General features: G+C 42.6%; 1 protein-coding gene across 4 annotated transcripts in view; it reads left to right on the top strand.

The window, feature by feature from the left end:
• The window catches only part of DENND1A (DENN domain containing 1A), a 470,303-nt gene that overhangs the window by 272,701 nt on the left and 174,735 nt on the right, over nt 1–22,867 (top strand). For all 4 annotated transcript variants that reach the window (XM_032478394.1, XM_032478392.1, XM_032478393.1 and 1 more), the window contains exon 11: nt 4,009–4,054. In XM_032478394.1, coding sequence (XP_032334285.1) covers nt 4,009–4,054 — 46 coding nt within the window. The remainder of the gene's footprint in view (nt 1–4,008; nt 4,055–22,867) is intronic.

Here is a 22,867-nt window from a genome sequence, read left to right as displayed (position 1 = left end):
AGTTTTATGTTTTGATATTGAGATGCCCTTGGAAAAACATGGACATTGATGACTCTGATTCAGAAAATGATTCAGATAAGTCAGGCTCTGAATGTGAAGTTTTTTAGGGATAGCTTAACCAGTTTTTTTTGTTTGTTTGTTTTTTGTTTTTTTGGCTGTACTTTCATTTTAAGGTATGTCCAAGAGTGATGAGTGGTTTTTAAAATTTGTCATTCTGTGGGGTAAAGAAGTAATGAATCATAGTTTACTTGATGGTTTTTGCATTTTTGATGGTACATAAAATCAAGTTTAAAGGTTGCCCTCCAAAGAAAGTGATAAACAGCCCTACTGAACTCAGTAAGTAGAAGAGTGATAAGAGAGTGTGCTTGGAGTCAGACCCATGTGCAGAACTGATGCACGTCAAGTACCTCACGCTCATCACGGAGTCTCGATTGTCCTCCCCAGCACTTGGCCAGGTAACTTTCAGAACCAGGACAGGAACAAGAAACCATTCTTTGGGCACCAAGAGAATGGGCCCAGTGGTACCTGCCATGCCAGGGCTGTGAAGAGAACCCATTTGGGCAGGATAATTTGCTGAGCCTACCAGGCACTGCTCCTGTGCTGGGCACTTCATGGGTTTTCTCAAATCCTTGCAACAATCGTGAAAGATTTCCACTGGGGCAGCTACTACCCTTTTAAAAGACACTTTGCCAAAGTATAACAAAAGATTTAAAAAACAGTCCTGCCCCTTGACTTGGTAACTCCATGTTTGGGAATTCATGCACCTGAAGTTGTTCATTTTCCTTATGATGTTACTTAGAGTGAAAAATTGGAAATGACTTAATGTCTAACTCTAGAAATAGGGTCCAGTAAATTATGGGACATCCATACTTGGTAGAATATTACACAGACTTAAAGTAATCATAAAAATTATAGTATAATTGGGAAATGTTAATGTAACCAATGAGAAAACAATAAAATATATGCACTCTATAATTTCGAAGATATTTTTAAATGTTTGTTGATGTAAGCCAGTACCAGATGAGAATAATGCAAAAATAAAAGTAGTTGTTGTAATAAGATGACATGATCATGGGTGAGTGTTTCCCCCCGCCCAAATTTCTCTTTACAACAAAAGCTACACAGAAGAGATTTCCAAAGAAAATGAGTCAGTAGCTGCAATAACTATTGAGGTATGTTTAAAAAAATTGTTTTCAGAACGCAGGTAAAATTACCTAGTTATATATTTGCTACAGTAAGATGTTAAGGAGACTCTGGGTTTCTTTTTTTCCCCTCTTCCTCTCCCCACTTGAAATTTGTAATCAGTATGTTTACAGAGCAAAAATGCCACAGATTCGGGGAAGTATTTGAGGCTTTGTAAGCAAATGATGACAATGTAAAAGGTATTTGTCCAAATTTGCTTTCATACAAAACATGGAACTGCTGTGATTTCAGAATAAATGTGTTTTATATATTTTCTAAATACAGAGCTGTTGCAGCCCTAAGTTGGCTAAGAACTCCATTTCTATGATAGGCCATAATTACCCTTTGGAAAATTATTGGGCTTAAAAAAAATTGCCTAATATTACCTGAAGAGTGAGTCTCACTTTGTCCTTTCCTACATCTGCCGTCTCTTCTAAGACTCCTTTTTCCTCTCTTTCATTGATTTTTATTGCAGGACAAAAGAGCATGGCATTAAAACCTACATATTTAAAACTCTAGAAAATGAATTCTTTTTTTTCAGATAAGAGCCTGTAGTTAAATTATAGAGGCTCTTGCTATAGGTATTTATTTCTACCTTCTTCTCACAATTGTTTGAATGTCTTTTTTTCTATACACTAATTCATTAGTTGGAATTTCAGTTCTGAAATTATAATTAAAACTCAGGGTCATTTGTCACTTGCATGACAGTGCTGGTAGGGACTGGGAAATTTTATAAGATTTGGTTAGGTATTACAGATTTGAGTTTTCCTCCCATCTATGTGTTTGGCGGTGCTTCTGGACACATTAATAAGTGGCCATTTTTCTGGAATTCTGCTCTCTTCCTGCTTCCTTTCATTACATTAGGCAAGGTTCCACTAGATGAGACATTTGCAGTCTTAAGACTTCCTGCCAGGGTTCAGACTTTGTATTTTTGACATTGAAGCTGTCGTGTTCCTGTAGCTACTTAATTAGAAACACATTCATTTCAGTGTACACTAGAAAAAGCTTGGACAGCAGAGCCAGGCACACTGGGAAGTTTGAGCATTTGTGTCGCTGGCAGCTAAACTAATGGTTTACAGTTTAAGGAGAAAAAATATCGTAGGGCATTTCCTTGCCCCTAGAAGCGAGGAGAAGCTGAATGTGCACAGCATTACCTTTTTTAAAAAATGAGAGGAGAAGAGGAAGAAGAAGAAAGAAAAGACAACTCCACTTTCACTGCAGTTGTGTGCCTAATTCTTTCTTTGGCTATTATCAAATACAAAAGTCTTCTAGAAGAATAGTTCCCAAACAGTGCTGCTAATATTCAAGTCTGTTTTACAGGGTCCCAAGATATATTACTGCTGAGATCTGTAGGAAGGGGAACATTTTATATTCTGGGGAAGGATTTTTGCTTGAAGAATTTTATTTGTTGAATGGTAATGAGGGAATTGTGCTCTTTCTTATTTTTAAATGTTTGAGCAATTTTAAAATGCACATCTGATGTTTAAAAAGCCTTCGTCGCCTATCCGTTGCTTTCAGGATAAAGCCTAGTCTCCTTTGTATTCAGTGGGTAGCAAAACCTCTCCTTTCTTATCTCTTACCACTCCTCGTTTCCCTATCCTGTCCCCAAGAAAGCCACCCTTGTAGGTCCACTTCCATGCCACCAGCTGCTCTAGAGGAAAAGTGACCACACCTCGGTCTGAGCCAGGTATCTTTCCTCTAGGCTCATAACTTACCCTTTGCACTTTTCACAGGGTATGTCCCGTGCTGGAGAGACACATGGGAAAGTTGTCAGTCTCTCCCTTTCTCTCTACTCCTTGACCTCCCTCCACAGCCCCAGGAAAAACACTGCATGGGAGGTGGGTCTGGGGATTTGAGGTCTGGCAATACAAAGTCAGTGTGGCATGGAGGAGGAAGGTTTGGAGTCAAATCCTAGGATTGCTTCTTGTTCTGTGGCATTAGAAAAGTAATTTAAGCTCTCTAGGCCTATTCTCTCCTCTGTAAAATGGGGATAACACCTGTTGTGTGATTAGGAAGGAAGAATTTGAGATTCCTTGATAATGTCTAGCACATTTATCGTTGGTAAGTAGCATCATGATAATGTGTATATGTGTACCCTGAAACCAAAGGAAATCAATCCATAATGCTCATGCTTTAAAGCCCTTGTAACCCTTTAAAGCTGGGTTCTCATTTTCTGCTCAGTCACTAACTTAGGGAACCCATCGCTCTGGGAATGAAGCAGTTGGAAGGGGCTTTTTGAAATGCAGTATCATCAGATGGCACGTATGCAGCTGGAGAGGGGATGCTTGCTGGCTGTGATGTACTTTGTCCTATCAAAACGGACAGTTAGATCACATCTCTTGATTGCAGGAGGAAACAACAAATAAAAAATCATTCTTCTTTGAAACACGTTTTGCCCTCCATCCAAGACCGTTAACTGCTTTTTCAGTTGCAATCACCGCAATAATGGTTCCCATTTGTACCAGGAACTGTACTCATCGTATATTTTCTCATTCTGATAGCAAGCTGCCAGTTAGCTTCCACGATGCCATTTTACAGATGAGGCAACTGAGGCTGCGCAGCCGCATGGCTATTTAGGGACTCAGGCCAAGGTTGGTGCTCCTCCCACCATCCGTGCTCCTTCTAGGGCTGCCCACAATTTTGAAATTCTTCCTAAGTCTCTAGACTTGGGAAGAAAATGTCATATTAGGATTTTTGTTGTGAAAGGAAATGTAACTGTGCATACGTTTATTAAAACAGTTTTTCTCCAAATAGTGAACCATCTGTAATTTTCTGTCAGAAGCAACAGACATTAAAGCAGCTGTGTGTCTCTGTTTCTCTTCACAGTGCTCCCATGCCCTACCTCATAGGAATCCATTTAAGTTTAATGGAGGTAAGTTGGCTCCTCTCCTCCCCAGATCTCCCTCTTTGTGGGTTTGTTGTGCTACGTGGCAGTGGGACAGATGCATTCTCTGGAGTCATAGCTCTACACGTGGGAACGTGTCAGAGCAACACCTCATGCACAGAGCTGAGCGTTCAGCTCAGACCCTTTTCGCTGGGCTTCTGTTTCCAGTGTTTTTCCACTTTGTTTGGAGATTGTCAATTTTCATGGGTGAGGGAGTGAGGTTCAGAGAGGCAGGAGGAAAGGGTTCTTCAAGGGTTTGAACGAGGGAAGGGAAATGATTCACTTTTCAAAATGAGGTTTATTCTAAATCACTCCATCAATATTGCATTTTTTCATTGTAGAAAATGTGGCATAGAAAGCAGATAGAAGTATGAAGTGGAAAATTAACATTATCCACAATACTGTTATTCCAGGTTCAAGCACTGTTAGCATTTTATTCTGCTTCATCCTCCTCGTTATTCTATGAATGTGTATTTTGTTTAAATGTACTCAACTGATACAATATATAATTTTATGTATTTCATTTAATATTATGGGATGGGGATTTCTACATGTCTTTGTCTCCTCTTAGTAATCATTTTTAATTTGCTGCCTGTCCTTCCACTGTTTGTATATTCCAGAACTTAGCCATTTTCTAATTATTGTTGGACACTTAGGTTGCTTATAATTTTTCTCAATTGTAAGTAGCATTTCAGTGACCATATTTATGCATAAGGCTTATTTGCATTTTGACTTAGTTCCTTAGCATGGAACCCCTAAAGTAGAAAGGCTTAGTCAAAGCTATGAATCTAAGGCCAGATTGCTTTCTGCATGGCTGTACCAGTTAGACAGAAATTCTTTTAAAGGACTTTTCTGTGCTTTTGTAAGTGCCACTGGCTTGCAGACATGAACCCTGAGCTTTTCCCTCCTCAGGAGAGAGCTGAAATTTGTACTAGAGCAAAATGGGGCAGGAGGTAGGGGGTTTGCCTGTTCTGCATGAGAGAGAAGCTCTCAGAGGGAAAAGCTAAAGCCATGTCCGTCTGTGATGATGCTTTGCATGTCTTAAAGGAAGTGCTACTTCTCTTCTTCTGTTCCCTTCATTTCACGTCGACGAGGACCACCTGCTTCTTCGCTGTTGCACACTGTGCTATTGTGCTTACGAAAATGAAACAAGTTGGTTATCGAAAAACCTGTTTGTTTGACATTGAAAATCTTGATCAAAATAGACCACAGAAATCTGCTCAAATTTCTAATTTGACAGGACGGCCATGTGGCTCCTACATTCTGTTAACAGTTCCTCCTTGTCATCACCCAGCCCTGAGCACATACAGTATACAGTTTATGGACGATCTTGGATGGTGTATTTAGATCAGATTGAAGAGATTTCTTCTGTGTTCTACCTTTGTTTGTCAAGTTTGGGGGTGTACTCAAAGCTCCTGTGTGAATAATTGAAAGTGAACACTCGCTAATAGACCTTTTGTGCCAATTGTACCATTGGGAACACTAATCTAAGGACCATTTGGTCTGTCAGCATCTACAACTCTTTCCTGCCTCTTCTGCCTTCCACACTGTTCCAGCAAAGGCTTTTTCAGACTCCTTTTCATGGCCCTACCTTGAGCATTGTCCAGGTTTCTAGTCCTGGCTTGCTTTTCTTCTCAACATACCCTCTGGTCATCTTGTTTAAGGGTTTTTGCTTCTGCTATTGAGGTAATATTGGTGACGTCCAGCTGTGATTCCAACATTGGCCTGCCTCCCTGTGACCTTCAGGCCCAAAGTTTCACTTGAGGACCAGTTGGCCAGTTGAAGGTTACCAAGATATACTATCGATGTCTCAAACCCCGAACCCCATATTATCTGTACACACATACCTTTGAGCTACTCCACTGCCCTTCTGCCATTCCCAGTCCCTATGAATGGCACCGCTGCCTGAAAAGACCAAAGTGGGACACACGGATCACGGCTGAGCACTCTCCTTCTTCATACTTTCTCTCCAAATAGTCACCAGGCCTCTCACATGTCTCTCGCCCTGTTCCTTCCTCACTGCCTCCATTGACATTTTACTTTGCTTTCTTGGATTTTTGTGAAGTCTTATCTGTTCATTCAATAAGTAAATCAAGGCCTCTGGTGTTCCAAACATTTTGCTAGGTCATGGAGGGGTGAAGATGAGTATAAAATTCAGTCCCTGATCCTGACGTTTACGGGATTGCCTTCTACCTGGTCCCTCTGCCTCTAGCAGCCAGCCTTCCAGCCTCCCTCTGCCCTCCCCACTGCCGCCAAGCCTTCTGTCCTCACTGTCCCTTCTGAGCCAGTGCCCTGGATGGTCCCTCAGCACACCCACACTCCCACACCTCTGCATGGCTAAGCCTGCTCTTCCCTAGCTGTTTGCGGAAGTCCTCCTGCTTTGCTGTTGTCTTTGCTTACTGTCGCTCACGCTCGGGGTGACAGCTGCTTCCTTCCCTGTCCTCTGCCTCATCCCGAGGAGATGCTCATGCTCTTTGGGAACAAGGACTGTGCTTCATTCACTGTGGTGTCCTCAGCACTTAGCAGGACGCCCAGCAGATGCTCTCTGAAAAGCAGGATTGAGTGAGTGCTTGTAAAGCTGGAATTCAGAGCACATTTAGAGCCCTCCAGCAAGCATCACTGTTTTCAGGGAACCCAGCACCATAATTCTTCTACTTAAAGATGGCAGGGAGTACATTTGTTACTTTTTATATGATTATAACTTAAGATAAGGTTTTTTTGTAGTAAAACATGCATGAACTTTAAAGCTAAAACTTGAGGCAAAGTTTTGCACTTAGGTGAATGGGTGCAAGTCCACTCTGCTCAGCCTTTGAAGGGTTTTAAGTGAGAAGGGTCGGGAAGCTCTGGCCAAGATAAATCTTAGCCCTGTTGATGGGCTGAAATTGGGGAGGAGTTTGCCATGCTGAACTATTATGTGGTCAGCACTAAAGAAAAACAAAACTGTCGTGGTTGCCCCACTCTTGAAGCCAGCTAAGACACTTTCCAAACAAAAGAGCATCTCCTGCGTGTGTCAGGCAACTGTGAACTACCAAACCGTGAAATTGGGTCTCCTGGACTCCTCCCACAGATTTCAGCTCAGACTTGGAGGGCTCCACTCGTGCTTTTTGATCGGGCTTATCCAGTTCTATTATACCTTCAAGTGAGAGAGATGCTGCCCTGAGATTTCTGCCAGGAACTGGGCTGTAATGCTTGGGGTGGAGCTCGTACCTGGGGCCAAAGGAAAGCTCTTTCAGGAAGGAGCTCGGGAAGGCCCAGCTCCTCTCACACACTAGTTTTCTTACTGGCAATTCAGCAAAAGGCTTATTTTTGACTGTCTTGTTATTTTTTCTTGAAAGCTATAGGCACCTTATTATGCCTTTGCATATGTGCCAGAATTTTTTAAACTTCAAATGAATGTGGCAGATGTTCATAAAAGTTTAGAAAAAGCTACCATAGGAAGACTTTTTAACCATTTTTATGACACTCAAATTTGTTGCACAAAGAGAAATATAAATTATAACCTAGTGTTCTCATTTGAAAAGAGGCTATTTTGGGGGAAGATCTAATTCCAGCCTTCATGCTGTTACAGGGCCCTGACTATTTGCTAACTGGTAACCCGGTCACCTTAAAAAGTCCGCCTTCCTTCTAAAGTGATAAGTTTCTAGCTGATCGTCATTCTTATCCCTCCTCTGCCTTTTTATATCCTTTCTCTCATTTAAGCAAACACTAATTTGAGGCTGGTGGTAAGTTAGCAGGATAGCCGAGGGTATTGGCATAGACCTAGTTTCTTCTTGGAGAGAATGATCATGTTAGCTGGCAGCTAGGAAGTGCCAAAACGCGGCCAGATTACACAGTGACTGTTTCCTTTCGTTCCCTGGACCTCAGTTCAGTTCAGGAGACTTTCTGCAGCTCCTCTTCTGTGCCACGTCTGGTAGCAGGTCAAATCTGCTAGATGGTTTACTTCTCCTTTTTGATAAATGAAGACCTTCCTCTTTAAGCCTCACAAAAAATACTTTGTGTACAGGTCTCAGAGCAATGTGAGGGAGGTCTGCAGGTCTTTGGTATCATTCCTGGTGGGGGAATGGTCCAGAAGGAGGAAGGCAAGGTGACAGCAGTGAGCAGTGCAGACAGGGGCTCAGGTTAGCCTGTAAATGAAGCTCCACCTACACACAGAGGCAGTAAGGTGTGGAGGTTAGAATGGGGGTTCTGGGTTCCGGCCCTCCTACCTCCTGCTTGTGTGATTGTGGGCAAAGTAACGGACCTCTGAGCCCCTGTCTTCTCACCTGTAAAAGGAGAGCAGTGGCCAAGCTTCCCCTCTGGCGTTGTTGAGGGATCCAGTGAGATAGTGCTTCTCGGGGACCTAGGACAGTGCCTGGCACATAAAGATCCAACAGAGGTCAGCAACCGTTGCTGGGTTTCTTTCCTCAGTGGCCTTAAGCCATTTATATTGTTCAATTAATGGCTTTGAAAGTGTGTTTCAGGGACTCTTAGGTTCCAGGGATCATCATCTTCATTCCCTAGGGAAAGACTTTCTACAGAATTGGCTTGTGCCTGCCCTATTTCCTCCTGGCTGGTGGTGCTGAAGGCACTGTATCAGGGATGGGAGTGGCACTTTTAAAAAATTTGAATAAATGCCCTTCCAGTTCCCTGCTTGACCACTCCCCTGCTGTAGTCATTTCAGGCATGATACTTTGTCTCTCCTTACTTTCTTCATCTGTAAGAATGGTTGGTCCCCATCTTTTAAGATTGTGGTAAAGATTAAATAAATGAGCCCTGTATATGTTCAGCATATCCCAGTGTCTGATCACTATACAGTACATACCCCTTCTGTGGTGATGTTTTGAGAGCCTTCTGTGAACCAGGCATTGTATCGTACTAGGAGTTCTATGTAAAATGGTGAATGTGACATAATCTGCACCTTCAGAGTTTTGTCTGGAACAGATGCAGACAAGGAGAAAATGATTGCAGGGAATTTGAGAGGCCATCGGCTCTGGTCGGGGAAAAAGTGAACTGAGCCTTGAGGGCTAGGCTTCTCAGAGGCAGGGAATGCCTAAACAGAGACCTAACAGATAAATAGGTGTTTAACCAGAGGAACAGGGAACAGCATCTGCAGAGACGTATAGTGTAGACCACGGAGTTTACCAGGAAGTGTGAGAAGTTCCGTGTCGGCCGGGAGTGTGGAGCTGAGGGGGGAGAGGAACGCTGAGGTGGGCAGGCAGGGCCAGGCCATCCAGGGCCTTGTAAGCCGCGTTATAAGAGCTTCAACTTTATAGGGCAATGGAGAGCCATTGAAGGGTGTAAATAGGGAAGGGACATGGTCAGGCCTCCTCCTTCTGGGCCGTTAGAAACAAGGTCCTTCCATATAAAATGCCTGGAAACTGCTTAACCATGTTAATAAAGTAAATTGATATTTGTAAAGATCAAGGTAATTCTTAAGTAAATTAACACACCGCAACCGTATATATAAAATTCAAATGTGTTAGCGTCCCAAACCCAAGCTTCCAAATGGTTTCCTTGCTACCAGACCAGAGGTGTTTGTAGTGATGGCTTTCTTTGAGGTTTTAAGCACCATTTTTACTAGATTTTTGTTTTCTCTCTGTTTCCAAGTACTTTTTATGGATTAGATAATCTTTCTACAGCCCAGTTTGAAAGTATAAATTTAGGTTATATACTAAGTGGTAGTTTCAAGCATTAGGAATAGGGGGAGTAAGACCCAGGTACCAAGTTCACCAAAGCAATTTCAAGAGACGAGTGATGGATGCACAAGGAGACGAGCCAAGCTTCCGGCATTTCTCTCTCTTCCTCACTGTCCTTTATGTAGGAAGGCTTGGCTGGAGCTTGGAGAAGGCTGGTTTTGCCCGTGCACCCAGGGCTTGAGACCGCGTGGAGCCACTGTTCCAGGGACAGCACCCACGTGCCACGTCACAGTGTCTCCTGGTCTCTCGGGTCCAGAGACGATTATTGTCTGTGTCTGCAGTGGTTTAACTGTGGAGCTTTTACTCAAAATTACAGGATTTACTTATTTACAGACAAGAAAAATAACTTTTTTTCCCTTTGCATCTCAAAGAACCTGAATTTCTGTCAAATGAATTGGCACCATTTTAACTCATTTTTTTCTTTTCATTTGTCCCTGACATAGAAAGTCTTGAATCCTTTGTTCATTTTTTTAATGTTTAGTTTTAAACAGTTTCATGGTGAGTGTAGAAGAGTATTTCCTGTTAACCAGTGTACCATTTTACTCCTTCACAGGACTCCTCAGGTAGATGGTAATAAGACGTAGCTCGCACTTGTTAACGCTATGACTGATGCAAAACTCTGAGTCATAATTACATTCAGGTGTAAGTGGTGCTGTGCCTGTGTGTCCTCACTAGAACTGAGAAATTCCACATGAGATCTGTTTGTAGTGCTAAGTAATCATAGTCCTACTTTATAAGGAGGTGATATTTGAATGAAAAATTCCACCTGGTAGTTTCTGTCATAGGTTCATGGGAAGAGCTTTAGGGAGAAAGGGAGTAGGTTGGGAAGAAACTGGCATCTTCTGTGTCCTTGCTCAGCACCACAGTGCTCAGTACTATACCTGTTTTCACTTTTGCTAATTCCTCAGAATCTGTCTACCAAAGAGAAGATATTCATATTTGCAAATGGGGAGACTGAGGCTCAGAGAGGTAAAATAATTTGCTTCCAGTCCCACAATTATGATGGGTTTGTCAGACCCCAGAGCCTCTGGATCAGGCTGTGTCTGATTACACCTAGCCCTGCCCTAGCCCTGGGCAGAGGCTCCCACCTTTGCCTGAGCTTTTCCTTCTCAGGGTGGCCTCCAGGCCAGGCACTGGGGGTGGTAGTGAGGGGAAAGGAGAGGTCGAGTCTGGCAGCCTCATATTTTTCCAGAGGAAGCTCTGAGTACACTTGTGACTGGGGCAGGGTTACTTAGCCTCTCCGAGGCTCCATTCTCTCATCAGTGAAATTAAGATCAGATTATCCATCTCAAAGAGTTGTAAAAACTAACTGATATAATGGATGTGAAGAGCTTTTTAAAAAGCTCTGCCAAACATTATTCCTCATAGTGAGTATTATAAAAATAAGAGGCAAAGTTTAGATCAGTGAAAACCCTGGTGCTTGCTTAATTGTATAAAGAAAAAAGTAATTGGACAGCAGGTTGATTTTGCTGAAATTTCCTTTGTGTGCTGTTACCAAGCAAATCATCACATGTGAATCTGTCACATCCAGAGCATTCAGAGTGAAAATTCAGCCTCCGTGTTCAACTTAGAGCCTAAGGAATGTTCTGGATTTCACCTGATGGATTTCCTTTGGAAGGTCCCTCCTCCTCATGTGGCATCTGCTTTTAAAATGAGTGTGATTCTTAAATGCCACTTATCCTAATGTTGGAATTAGTTAATATAAAACAACTTAAAGCTCTAGTAGTAATTTGTGTAATCGAAGGGAACGAGTACTTCTGGCTGACTGAAGTATCTCTTGCAGTCAGTACATTTTCAGCCTGATTTGTTGTGACTGAATTGTTCTCTTGTGAGAGGAGCTAGCCCTCTGTTACAGATTAGAAAAACTGAGTAATTTATGAGGGAGAACCTCGGTAGAAAATGTGAAACCATCATTGATGCTTTTGTTTCCCAGTTTTCCTATCATCACTTAGCCAGTCATCATATATAAGTTCCACTTAGCAGCCTTAAAACTGACTTCAAAGAAAACTTAAAGTTTATAAATTGTTACTAAGAGAAGCTTGAACTAACCAAATTCCTGTCAGATTAAGATAAGGAGCAGCATGCAGGAGGCTTTGAGGCAGAGTGAAGAGAACTCTTGGGCTCTAGAGTTGTAAGGACCTGGATTCAAATTCTGCCTCCACGACTATTAGGCCACTTTAAACAAGCTCCTTTGTTTAAAGGTGAAATTGGTTTAGCAGGGGCTGGTGGGGAGGGGGGAGCGGGTATGGTTACTACATCACACAATTCGACCACTATGTATAGAACTGCTAATTCTGTTATCCTCATAAGAGATGCCTATTCTAAATATTTAATAGTAATATCAACCATTGAATGAGGGTCTACCAATATAGATGGCACTCGAGCTATATAATTTTTAATTGTCACCCCTTTGAGAGGGGTGCTTCTGTTTGGCAGTTGGGGGTGTTAAGGTGCCTCTTTGAGCTTCAAACTCCTTCCTTGTAAAATAGGTAGAATATCCAGTTCATAGGAGTTTTTTAATGAGGAGTAAATGAGAAAAGTGTTACCTGACACATTGTAGGCGCCAAGTAAATGGAAGTGATTATCAATATTGTGTATGTGTAAAACTGGTAAATTTTTAACAAAATAAGCTAAGAGACATCTGCTGAAGATTGGCTCTGCCTTCTTTTCCAGCCTCCTTTTGTATTTTTTTATTGAGTGACTTTTTCTAAATCAACATTAGCTTAAAGGCACTTTCAACTGAACGCAGCCACATGGGACTGATGACTTCTTTTCATAAACTCCTTGCAAGTGATTAGGGGCGGGGCCACTGAGGGAGCTCAGAGACCAGCAGCATGATGATTGAAGAGCAGTACCCTTGGCCTAGTCGAATCCCACTTGGAATCAGGGCACATGTGGTTTTGTTTAACACCATGCTCAGCAGACTCATGGTACCATCAGGCATTTGTTGTTGATATGTGAGGTCACCACAGTAGGGGTGTTTGTCAACCAAATTAAACTTCCTCTTAATGACCTAAAATAATTGATTTGGAAGGCTTTTAAATGGGCCACAGCAATGTGTAAGCAAGCCGAAATCTGGCCTTTTCTGTACAAATTATTGTTGTTGTTGTTTTGCCTTTGTTTTGCTTTTGTTGGGAAAAAATGTGGATGGACGAGGAGCTTTGAGGGCTTTGAACCTGAGCTTGAATCCCAGCTCCACTATTTGTCCCTGTGTAACTTAGGCAAATCACTGAGCATCTGTGCATGTATGCTTTAACATCTCCATCTGCAAAATGGGGTCACCTGCCCTAAAGTGATGACAGAAATAATACGACTAAAGTTTCGTGCACATTAGTAGACCCTCACTTGATGGATAGATATTATAATTAATAAAATATTTCCAGTAGGCACCTCTGAAGAAGAGAGCTTAATAATAATTTTGTACAAAGTGATCAAACTGTGATGTAGTAACCATACCTTTTTTCCCCTGCTGAACTGCTTTTTCCATAAACTGCTCTCTGTACTAAACTTAAACATCCATAGAGAAAAGTGTGACTAAAATTGGAGCCTATAAACCTCTCTCTACATATTGTCTGATTCTCAGCTGATTTCAAAATGAATTTAAAGTTGAATATTTAAAATATATGCCACTCAGGCTACAAAAGAAGTGGGTTTTTTCTTTGCCTGTTGAATTCAGACATACATGACCTAAGCTCAGGCCTTTGTAGGTAAAGAGTGGGGATGACCATACTGTTTGTTTAGAAACAAAGGTATGGGCTCAGGGCTTTTCCCAAGTATGATCAGCAGTGGCAGTTAAGCTGGGTGTTATCAGCATCGCACAGAATGGTTTATGTGTCCTGCCTAAATATCTGACAAAAACTAAAAGCTGCAGACTGGAGCTGCCTAAACTCCTGGACATGTCCTTAACCAAATAGAATTAAACCCTGGCACCTAGGAGTCAATTGTTTTAAAAGATGGAATGGTAATAAATTTATATCCTGCCTCTTCAGCATTTTATTGAAAATATTTTCTACTGACCGAATGGGTTAAATTATGAAGCTTGATAAGTACATATGCACATTACCCATCCTTAGCTTTAGAAGGAAAAAAAAGGAAGAAAAAGATAGCTATGATTTTGGAAGTCATCCCAATTTTTAAAAATAAGAGAATTTGGACATTTTGGCATATGGGGTTTTTTAAATGAAATTTCATGGAACTGAAAACAGTCAATTTTAGGTTTCCAAAAATTGTTTTGATTTTCATTGGTATAAATTTGCTGCACATGGTTTTAGGGAAGTTCTGAGAGATGCATTTGGGACTTCGGGGTTGATTTTTTTTTTTTTTTTTTTTTGAGATTTGTGATTTATTTTTAAAAGGTGATTTTTTTTTTTTCTAACTCAAAGTATAAATCAGAGGAGACCAGAGTTCCATTTCTAGGACAGTTTTTGGTAATGACATCGTTAAGCATTTCCAAACAACTGGACTTGAGGCTGAACTATTGGGCATCATTTCAGCACCATTCGGACACTACACAGCAGATCCCTCTTCCCCCATCTCCAAGTTGGAATCTCGAGGCCAAGTGATTTGGGCTGTTCCATTAGCAGCAGCTGCTGGTGATAAGCACTGTGAGAGTCACCTGTGTAGGGTCAGGCTTATTGCACATCAAGGTTCAGCAGTGTCGGAAGAGAGGGAAGATGCCCAGGAGGGGGCTCCAGGCCACCTGCTGTGTGAGGATCAAAGGGTTGAAAGGTCAGAGGGCACAGCTCCCTTAACCATATCTGTCTGTGCAATAGCTATTTCAGATTGTAAATCTTGGCGATTTCATTAAGTCCTCCTGGCTGCTACTGGGGCATTGAAATAATAAAATTTTATATCTGTTGCCTTTCCTGCCTCTGGCAGCCAGGCTGATACAGTCTCTGCAAAATGGGGAGTCTTTATGAAAACCTTTCCTGGAATGAATGATCAGAGCAGCCTTAATGAAGCCTCAAATTGGGAAGTTGGGGTTCCCAGGTCCTCACCCTCTGGAAATGCTTTTTAGAAAGAAAAAAATACCACACAAACTGTTTAGTAGTCTTTGGGATTTATGTGACACCTGTCTTCTGAAAAGCAGGTCCCAAAATATTACCAATTGCTAATTACCTATTACCTAATGCTTAATCTTACACACAGGAGGAGAGGTGAGCTTTCTCAATGCTGCTGCTGGTTAAATAGCCCCTGTTCTAATGACTCCAGGGTCCTTTCTTTTGCGCAGCCCCAAGCAACCGTACAGATATTACTTCCCACTCGGCAGACCTTTTGGGTGTTTTTAGAGACATGTCTCCTGAATATGTTTTTCCAAATATTTTCCCTGGATCTTAAAGTTGTTATGGACCTTTAGGGCTCCTTGGCTCTTGGGCAAGACAAATCACAGTAATGGCTGCCCCTTTACTGCCCATATGTTTAAGACCCCCTGTAGTTTGTTTGAAAAGTTAAGAGATTTTCACAGTGAAGGTGCCATTTCTGAAATTTAAAGTGTTCCTTTTCACCGGGAGATAAGTTCACTCTGATTAAGTCCGTAATTCTCACTAAGCCATGTTTATGGGGGCAATAAACAATGTTTCAGCATGCTTGTTAAATTGGGTTTCCAACCTCTCCACTCTTTAAAAATTGACATTTCAAATAAAAGGCAGGTGGAGATGGGAGTCCAAGTTTGCTGTGCTTAGTGATGAATGAATGATGGCAAGTGGCAGTTGGGTGGGAGGAAGGAAGGCCCTGTTTTATGAGTGGGCGACCCCAAAGCATTTGGGCACTGGGGAATCAGCATCCCCTTATGCCCCCAGTGAAATTTAAATTCAAGTTTCATCATTTCAAATTGGATGGTTACTTTTTTTGAAATACTGCTGGATGCATTATGCTTATAATTTAATTTTTACAAGTCTGTGCTCTAGTAATGGTGGCCCTGCTTTACAGATCCTGAAATTTGGGCACAGGAAGGTTAAGTAACTTGTACACAGCTAATAATGATCAGGATCAGAATTCAAACCCAATTATTTTGTTGTGTGTTTCAGTGTACGAAAGAAAAAGAAACAGTCCCTGTTTTTATGGTCTGTTTGTTCTTGTGTATCTAGCCTCTGATAAGTCTATCTGTGGAGGTTACCAAAAAAAGTGACCTGGTCACTGACCTCAGTATTTGCTAAACCAGGAGAGTAGACATGGCTGCACAGAGAAGAGAAGGGGACCAGGCTTTGGGGACCAGCAGTCCCAAGTTCAGATCCTAGCTCTTTTATTACTCTGGACCTGAGGCAAGAGCTTCTTTTTTCTCTTTTGTGAAATGGGAATAATCATGCTTATTCCATGAGGTTGCTTTGAAGATCAAATGAAATCACATATTCAAAAATACAGTGTTTAAAAACTCTACAATGTTTTATAGATGACACTGGTGTTATTGCAGTATATGTAAACATAGTGTGGTTAAATCAGCTATTTTAAGGAAAAAGTGACAGGTACATATGAAACAATTAGAAACATCACTAATCAAGTTTTAATTGAGGGCCCAAGTGTATGTTGTCCATTGTCCTTGCTTGGGACCAAAGAAGGCAACTTGCTGTGGGAGCAGGAATAGTCAGGAAGAGCAGAGTCTTGCAGGATGGAGATAATCATGGTGATCTGTGCTGGGCCATCTTCACATTTTACCAAGCACTCTGCCACCTCATCTCTCATTTGCATTATGCAGCAGTGGTGAAAGGTGTTGACACCTTCCACATCCTCTTTTTACTCATGAGGAAACAGAGTCTCCAGCAGTAGGAAGGTGCTTCAGTTTAGGGCAAAACCCCAGCAGAATCAGAGGTGTACATGGGCTCACCCCTCCATTCCGGAGGGCAGAGTGGAGGCAGGCTGGATGGTGGCGCTGTGTTGGGTGGAGCCTCACAGCTGGCAGAACCAAACTCTCAGAAGAAGGCAGACTGGCACTGACTGAGCTTCTTCTCTGTGGCCGGTGCTCTATGAAGCACATACCCTACTGCGTCTTCTTTTAACCTTCTTACAATCCTGAAGGTGAGGATCAAGACCCAATCTCACAGAGCTGGAAACTGATACTAAAGGAGGCGAAAGGTCTTGCCTAAAGCTACCCGACGAGTGAGTGAGTGAGCCAGGACACCAGCCTTGGGACTCTGTGGCCCTGGGCCCACAACCATCTGGGGAGGCAGTGGGCAAGCTCCATGTGTATGGAGATGTTCCACCAGAGCGAGGTCTTTTCTACTACATATGACTGTGCCTTTTCTTAGGCTTATTAAAATTTCCACCCTCCCCCACTCCATCCTCACCCACACACTAGTAGGCCGGGAGCCTCTTGAGTTTAGACATCATGTTTTAGTCATCTCTGTCTTTGAGACCTAGCTTCAGATTGACATGACTGACCAATGAGTGAATGAATGGGTGAATGAATGAAGCTCCAAAGGATGATGGTCAGGAAAGGAAGAAAAGCCCATTGGAGAAGTAGCCCCTTTACTGACCTGGGTTGAAAATCTCTGGATTTGTTAATGAGAGTCAGTGCTTATTACCTTGTGAAGAGGGGATTTGGCCTGACCTGTGAGGTGCTTGCACCACTTCCCTCCCCTGCCAAGCTTCTGTTTCTGTTTAAAGCACCCTGGGAAATTCCAGCAGTGTTTTCAGGGGTCCTCTGAACTCTTAGGCTTAGATTTTTAATTTTGTGGAGCAGGAAGGAGCAAATCAGTGACTCCTGGCTCCAAAGAAAAACTACTACGTTTATCAACTGCTTGGCAGCTCGGTGACCTTTGGGGCATAAGGGAGGGAAGGAAAATGTCACTCTTCCCTCTATGTGTATCTGAGATTTCAGGAGGGAGTAAAGAGTTTAGAATACCTGAATATGTTCCTTTCCTCTTCCTGTCCTTTCCACTTTCCCTCTGATTTCTCTTTCCCTTCCTCCTAGGAGGCCACTAGCTCCCCATGCTGTTCTTTGTTACGTTCTCATATACATGCGCATGCATTTGAGTACATTTTGTACGTGCTGTTTAGTGGAAAGAACATTGGCATGGAAACCAGAGTCAGATCCTTTTTCTGACAAAGTACCCATTGTGAGAACAAGGGCAAACCGTTTCATCTCTTTAGCCTCAGTGTCCTCATCCGTCAAATGGGTACAATATTTCATAGTAAACCCTCTTCCTTGAGCATTTAGTAGAGTCTGGACCAACCATCAGGCTGCTTGATTCTGCTGTTATGTACCTAGCAAACCTCTATTAAATTACAGTTGCTCAGTATGTTTGTTGGTCAAAACAACGTGTCAGAGCAATTAGTAAGGTGTGTTGGGTGATAACGAAGGTTTTGATGTTCATCTGGGTTCAGTGTTAGCTCGACTACTGCTAAGGCATGGGACTTTGGACAAGTTGTTTTACCTCTATGACCCAGCATTTCCTTTTCCCTCCACAGGGGTGTTGTGAGGACTGAATCAATGGTACATGTGAAGGGTTAGGCCACAGGAGGAACACAGCAGCTAGTAGCTCATTTTGCAGTTATGGGAGTAAGAGAGCGTGTAGCACCGGCCCGGCCTGTGAGGCCCCTGCAGAGTTAGCTGTGCCTCAGGGGTGCAGTCAGCCTACGAGGTGACTGTGTGAAGCTGGCAGCAGTCATTTCGGGTAAAATTTAGATTGATGAACTGTTAAGATACAATTTTCAGTTTAGTTTTAACCATATTCTCTACCTTTAAAAACTTTAAAAAAAAAAAAAAAAGCTGCCAAGAAGTCATATTTCAGTGAGACATCAAGTGCAATGTCAGGAGCCGTGGCAGTTCTGCCTCTTTCAGAGATGAGCTTTGGACTTTCTCTGAGCCAAAGCAAAGCACTTTGTGGGTTTGATAATGCTCTGATTTAAGAGGATATGCTTCCTCTTGAAGCAAAGTGTCTTTGCAGGAAGTCGGTCTGAACCTGTCCCCTTTGCCTGTGGTCTAGTCGCTGGTGTCAGAGGACCTGCCTCAGGCGCTGGCTTGGTCGTAGGAGAGGAGAATGCTTACAGGCCTCAGGGGTCACTCCAACAGGGCGGGAGCCTGCCTGTTGCCAAGACCAGCACCGTGGGCAGGTAGGGGGAACGTGGCCATGCAGGTACAAAATAAACTTTTTTTTTCTTTTTCTTTAATCTTGTCACAACCCTATGTAGCATGTGGTCATAGTCCCATTTTATAGATTTCTAGGGAAGAGCGCCCTCATCCGAAGTGCAGAGCAAGTTGAGTTCCCACAAGGCAGCCACGCCACGTAACCACCTCCAGACCAAGAAACAAAGTATTACCAGCCCTCTGGAAGCCCCTCTTGTGCCCCTTTATAGTCATTCTCCCTCTGACCCAAGGGTAACCATTATCCTAGGTGTCGGTACTATTTTCATCTCCACATACAGATGAGGAAACTGAGGCGCAGGAGGTTACAGGGTTTGCCCAAGGTAGCACAATTGTAACTGGCAGAGTTGGGACGCAGACTCAGGCAGTCTGGCTCAGAGAACATGCTTGTGTCCCTAAGGCATAGCCAGGAAAAGAACAGTAGGTTGGTGGTAGTTTAAATTTTAATGGCACTGTATTCTAATAATGGAGCCTCTGCCTTTGGTCTGAAAATCAGTTGTTCAGATTCTTACAGCCTTGAAACTCTAATCTTCCTTTCAAATTGCAAGGATGGTAACTCATTTTTCATAGCACACCCCCCCCCCCCATTTATTGTTCACTAACTGCAGTCAGGTACTGTGTTCAATTCTTTACACATATTGTCCCACTTCACTCTCCAAACATAGCTGGGCAGTAGGTGGTATTATCCCCATTTTACAGGTGAGAAAGTTGAGGCTCAGAAGTAAAGAAGGCTACACAGTGGCAGAGGCAGGGCTTGAATCTGGTCGTCTCATTCCACAACCCACATCTCAACTACCATGGTAACACCTATCTTACTTGCTGTGTCAACTGTGAATTAATTCTACACTAATCATGATAATTTTACATGATTGTTGTCATTCTCATCATCATTATCGTTATTCCCATCACACTTCCTTGAGCAAACTCCAGTTTGCTTACATCGGGGTTACGCTGTCCATTTGGGCTTATATGACATCTGCGCCAGGTCTGCCTCCCTGTAGAGTGGACCCAGCCACAATATTACAATTCATGAGTGGTTGCCCTGTGTCAGGCACTGTGCTGGGCACTGGAGATGCAGAGATGAATAAGACACAGCTCTGCCCTGACGATGTTCCTGGTGGAAGGATAACAGAAAAGACTCACCGTGCACTGGCTCATTTATTCCTCACCAACCCTCACCACCTCCATCTTAGGTATGGAGCCTGGTTCTCAGCTGAGGAGGCAGAGGTGGATCTGGGCCCTGCTCCTTAATATCCAGGACCAGCTTCTTTCCTCTGCCTCCAGCCCTGGCTTCCTTGGCCGAGAGAACTGACCACATGCTCCTGACTGTTCTCTGGATCCCCTGAATTATGTTGCCAGTGCAAATCCTTGCTCTTCATTTTGTGACCTGGTTCTGAGTCCTGCCTTTTGTCACTAGCTGCCCAAACCCCTCCCTAGATAGGCAAGGTCACCCCCATCGGTGTGGAGGACTGGCATGGTTTGAACAAGTGCACCTGATACTTTATATTTTAGCAGGGGACATAGACCCATTGTTTTCATACAATCAACTCTAGAAAGTAAGATTCTGTAAAATCTTGGCTAGAGACGATACACGAAAGGTAGAGTGATTCTCAAGTGGACCCCACTTTTGTGTAGGGAAGTGTATCAGGGACATTGGATTCTATGTTTATCCTAGGAGGGCATGAGTAGAAAAAAAGTTTTAAAAATCCTGGGCAGGACAAAAAAGGAAGGCAGCAAGGAGCCAAACACAGCCACAGATCAGAATGTGCTTTGGGGGATGGTTTGCAGAAAAATTACCTTGTCAAGTGGCATTTGGTCACCATCATTCATGCGTTGTTACTTTTCATGGTCTATTGTGACTTTAGTCTGTCCTCTGGAAATGGCACTAATGTGTTTATCAACTCATTGTGTTGTAATTTTTGCACAACAAACCATCCATTTAAACTGTATGATTCAATGAATTCTGAATTTTATATGTTAGTGAAACCATCACCAGTAGAGGTATAGAATATTTCCATCACCCTCAAAAGATCATTCATTTTAATTTAACAAACATTTGCCTTGCACTTCTCATGTGCCAGGCACTAGTCTAAGTACTTTAAAAATCTTAACCCCTTTAATCCTCACCAAAAGCATAAGGTGTAGGCACTGTTATCATCCCCAGTTTATAGAGGAGGAGACGGAGGCACAGAGAGATTAAGTGAAAGCCCCACGATTCCATAGCAGGCGAGTGGTGGAGCTGAGTTAGTACTCACAAAGACTGGCTTCCAGATCCTGTGCTTTTCATCTCTAGGCTTTGTGGCCTCCCATTCATTCATTCATTCATTCATGAATTGCCTACTCTGGGGCCAAATATTGGGGTAGGAGTTGAGAGTACAGAAATCTGTCTTGGTGGCCCCAAGAAGCCCACACACTAGAGAAGGAATCCAATACCTGTATTCATAATTGTAGACTGACAGTATTCTGGTTGTGGGAGTAAACCATAGGCTAGCGTGGGGCAAGGCAAACTTACTGCTTTCTCAGGTGCTCCAGGATGAGGTTTGCCAGGCTCCACTGAGGTCCCAGGAACCATTGAAGGAGAGGGGACAGACAGGCAAGAGTGCCACTGTTGGTTGAATGCCTGTTACGGATCTCCTGGGAATCACACTGTCTCCTCTATGTACATTCACTTATCTAATCCTCACAACAACTCTGTGAGGTGACTACTATCATGATCCCCATTTTACAGATGAAAACCTGGAGGATTTATGAATTTGAGTGAATTGCCTGAGGCACCCCACGTGCGAAGGTGCAATCTAGAGGTGAAGCTTATATTAGAGCCTGTATTTGCTCATTTGCCCCGAACACCTCCCATACTATGATTTTTTCCCTTTTCTGTCCTGAAAGGCAGAGGTCAGACTAAGTCTGTCTGTGACAAAGCATAAAGGGAAAGACATTTTTGATTAACAGTATTTATGGGAAGATGCCATTTTTGTGTATTTCTCTGTGCAAGAAATGCCATTTGGAAAGCCGGTGTACATGTCAGTATCTTTTTTTTTCCATTCTGAGAAAAAGCCTATAGAGTCTGGTGGGGGGAGGGTTTGCAGCTGGCAGGAGCTTTGGCATATGTTGTAACTAAAAAGAGAGGGAATGTGTTGGTGGGACAAGCTACCGGAGAGCTGTCTCGGTGTGCTGCGGTACTAGTAAGTGTTTTAATTGGGTAGGGTTTTTGGAGGACTATTTTGACATCTGCTCGTGTCTTTGCTGATTTTTCTTCACTTAGAGTAGGAAACACAAGCTGTGGATAAAATGACTTTAAAATAATTGGAAGTAAAGATATCTCTCTCAAAGTCGAATTTGAGAGGGACACTCTTTAAGAAGTGGAAAGGAAATTCCACTTCTAGGAATCCATCCTAAAGCACACGGCTATATGCCTACAGATTTCACAGGAATATTATTTATAATAATTTCTTTAAAACTAGAAATAGCCAACAAAGGAGTCTTGGTTGGGTTTGCTTCTATGAAGTAGAACATTTTGTAGCAATTAGCGATTACACAGCTTTTACTAAAGTAAGACATCGCTTATGTTGTAATAAATGAGAAAATCAGAAAAAAACATTGACTTATTTCAACTGTGTTTTAAAAAGTAGAGGTTGGGATGGAGGGGATATGGAAAGAAATATACCAAAACATTATCTCCAAATGGAGGGATTACAGTAGCCACAATTTTCTTCTTTGAACTTTTCTGCCCCATTTTTTTAAACACACTTAATTTTTATTATACAAAAGGCAAGTGTCATTTTGTGTGAGAGAAAGCAAGTCCTGAGAGTGTTAGTGTAGCTGTGTGCCCTACAGAGATACTCATTCTGAAGTCTGAGCTATTGATTTGGGGACATCTCCGGAAAGAGTCAGACTGGGTTCAAAAGTCCCCTCTGCCATTCACTAGCTTCTTTGACCTCTCTGAGCTTCCTCCTTACTGTGGAGCTGGTGGTATCTCCCTCATAGCATGGTCAGGGTTAAACGTGGGTACCCAGTAACAGCCCAGCTTCCTTCCCCATCAGCACTGCC

The sequence above is a fragment of the Camelus ferus genome, chromosome 4 (assembly GCF_009834535.1).
Source record: "Camelus ferus isolate YT-003-E chromosome 4, BCGSAC_Cfer_1.0, whole genome shotgun sequence".
In the NCBI taxonomy this organism is placed as follows: domain Eukaryota; kingdom Metazoa; phylum Chordata; class Mammalia; order Artiodactyla; family Camelidae; genus Camelus; species Camelus ferus.
This window is presented reverse-complemented; position numbering and strand designations above follow the sequence as displayed.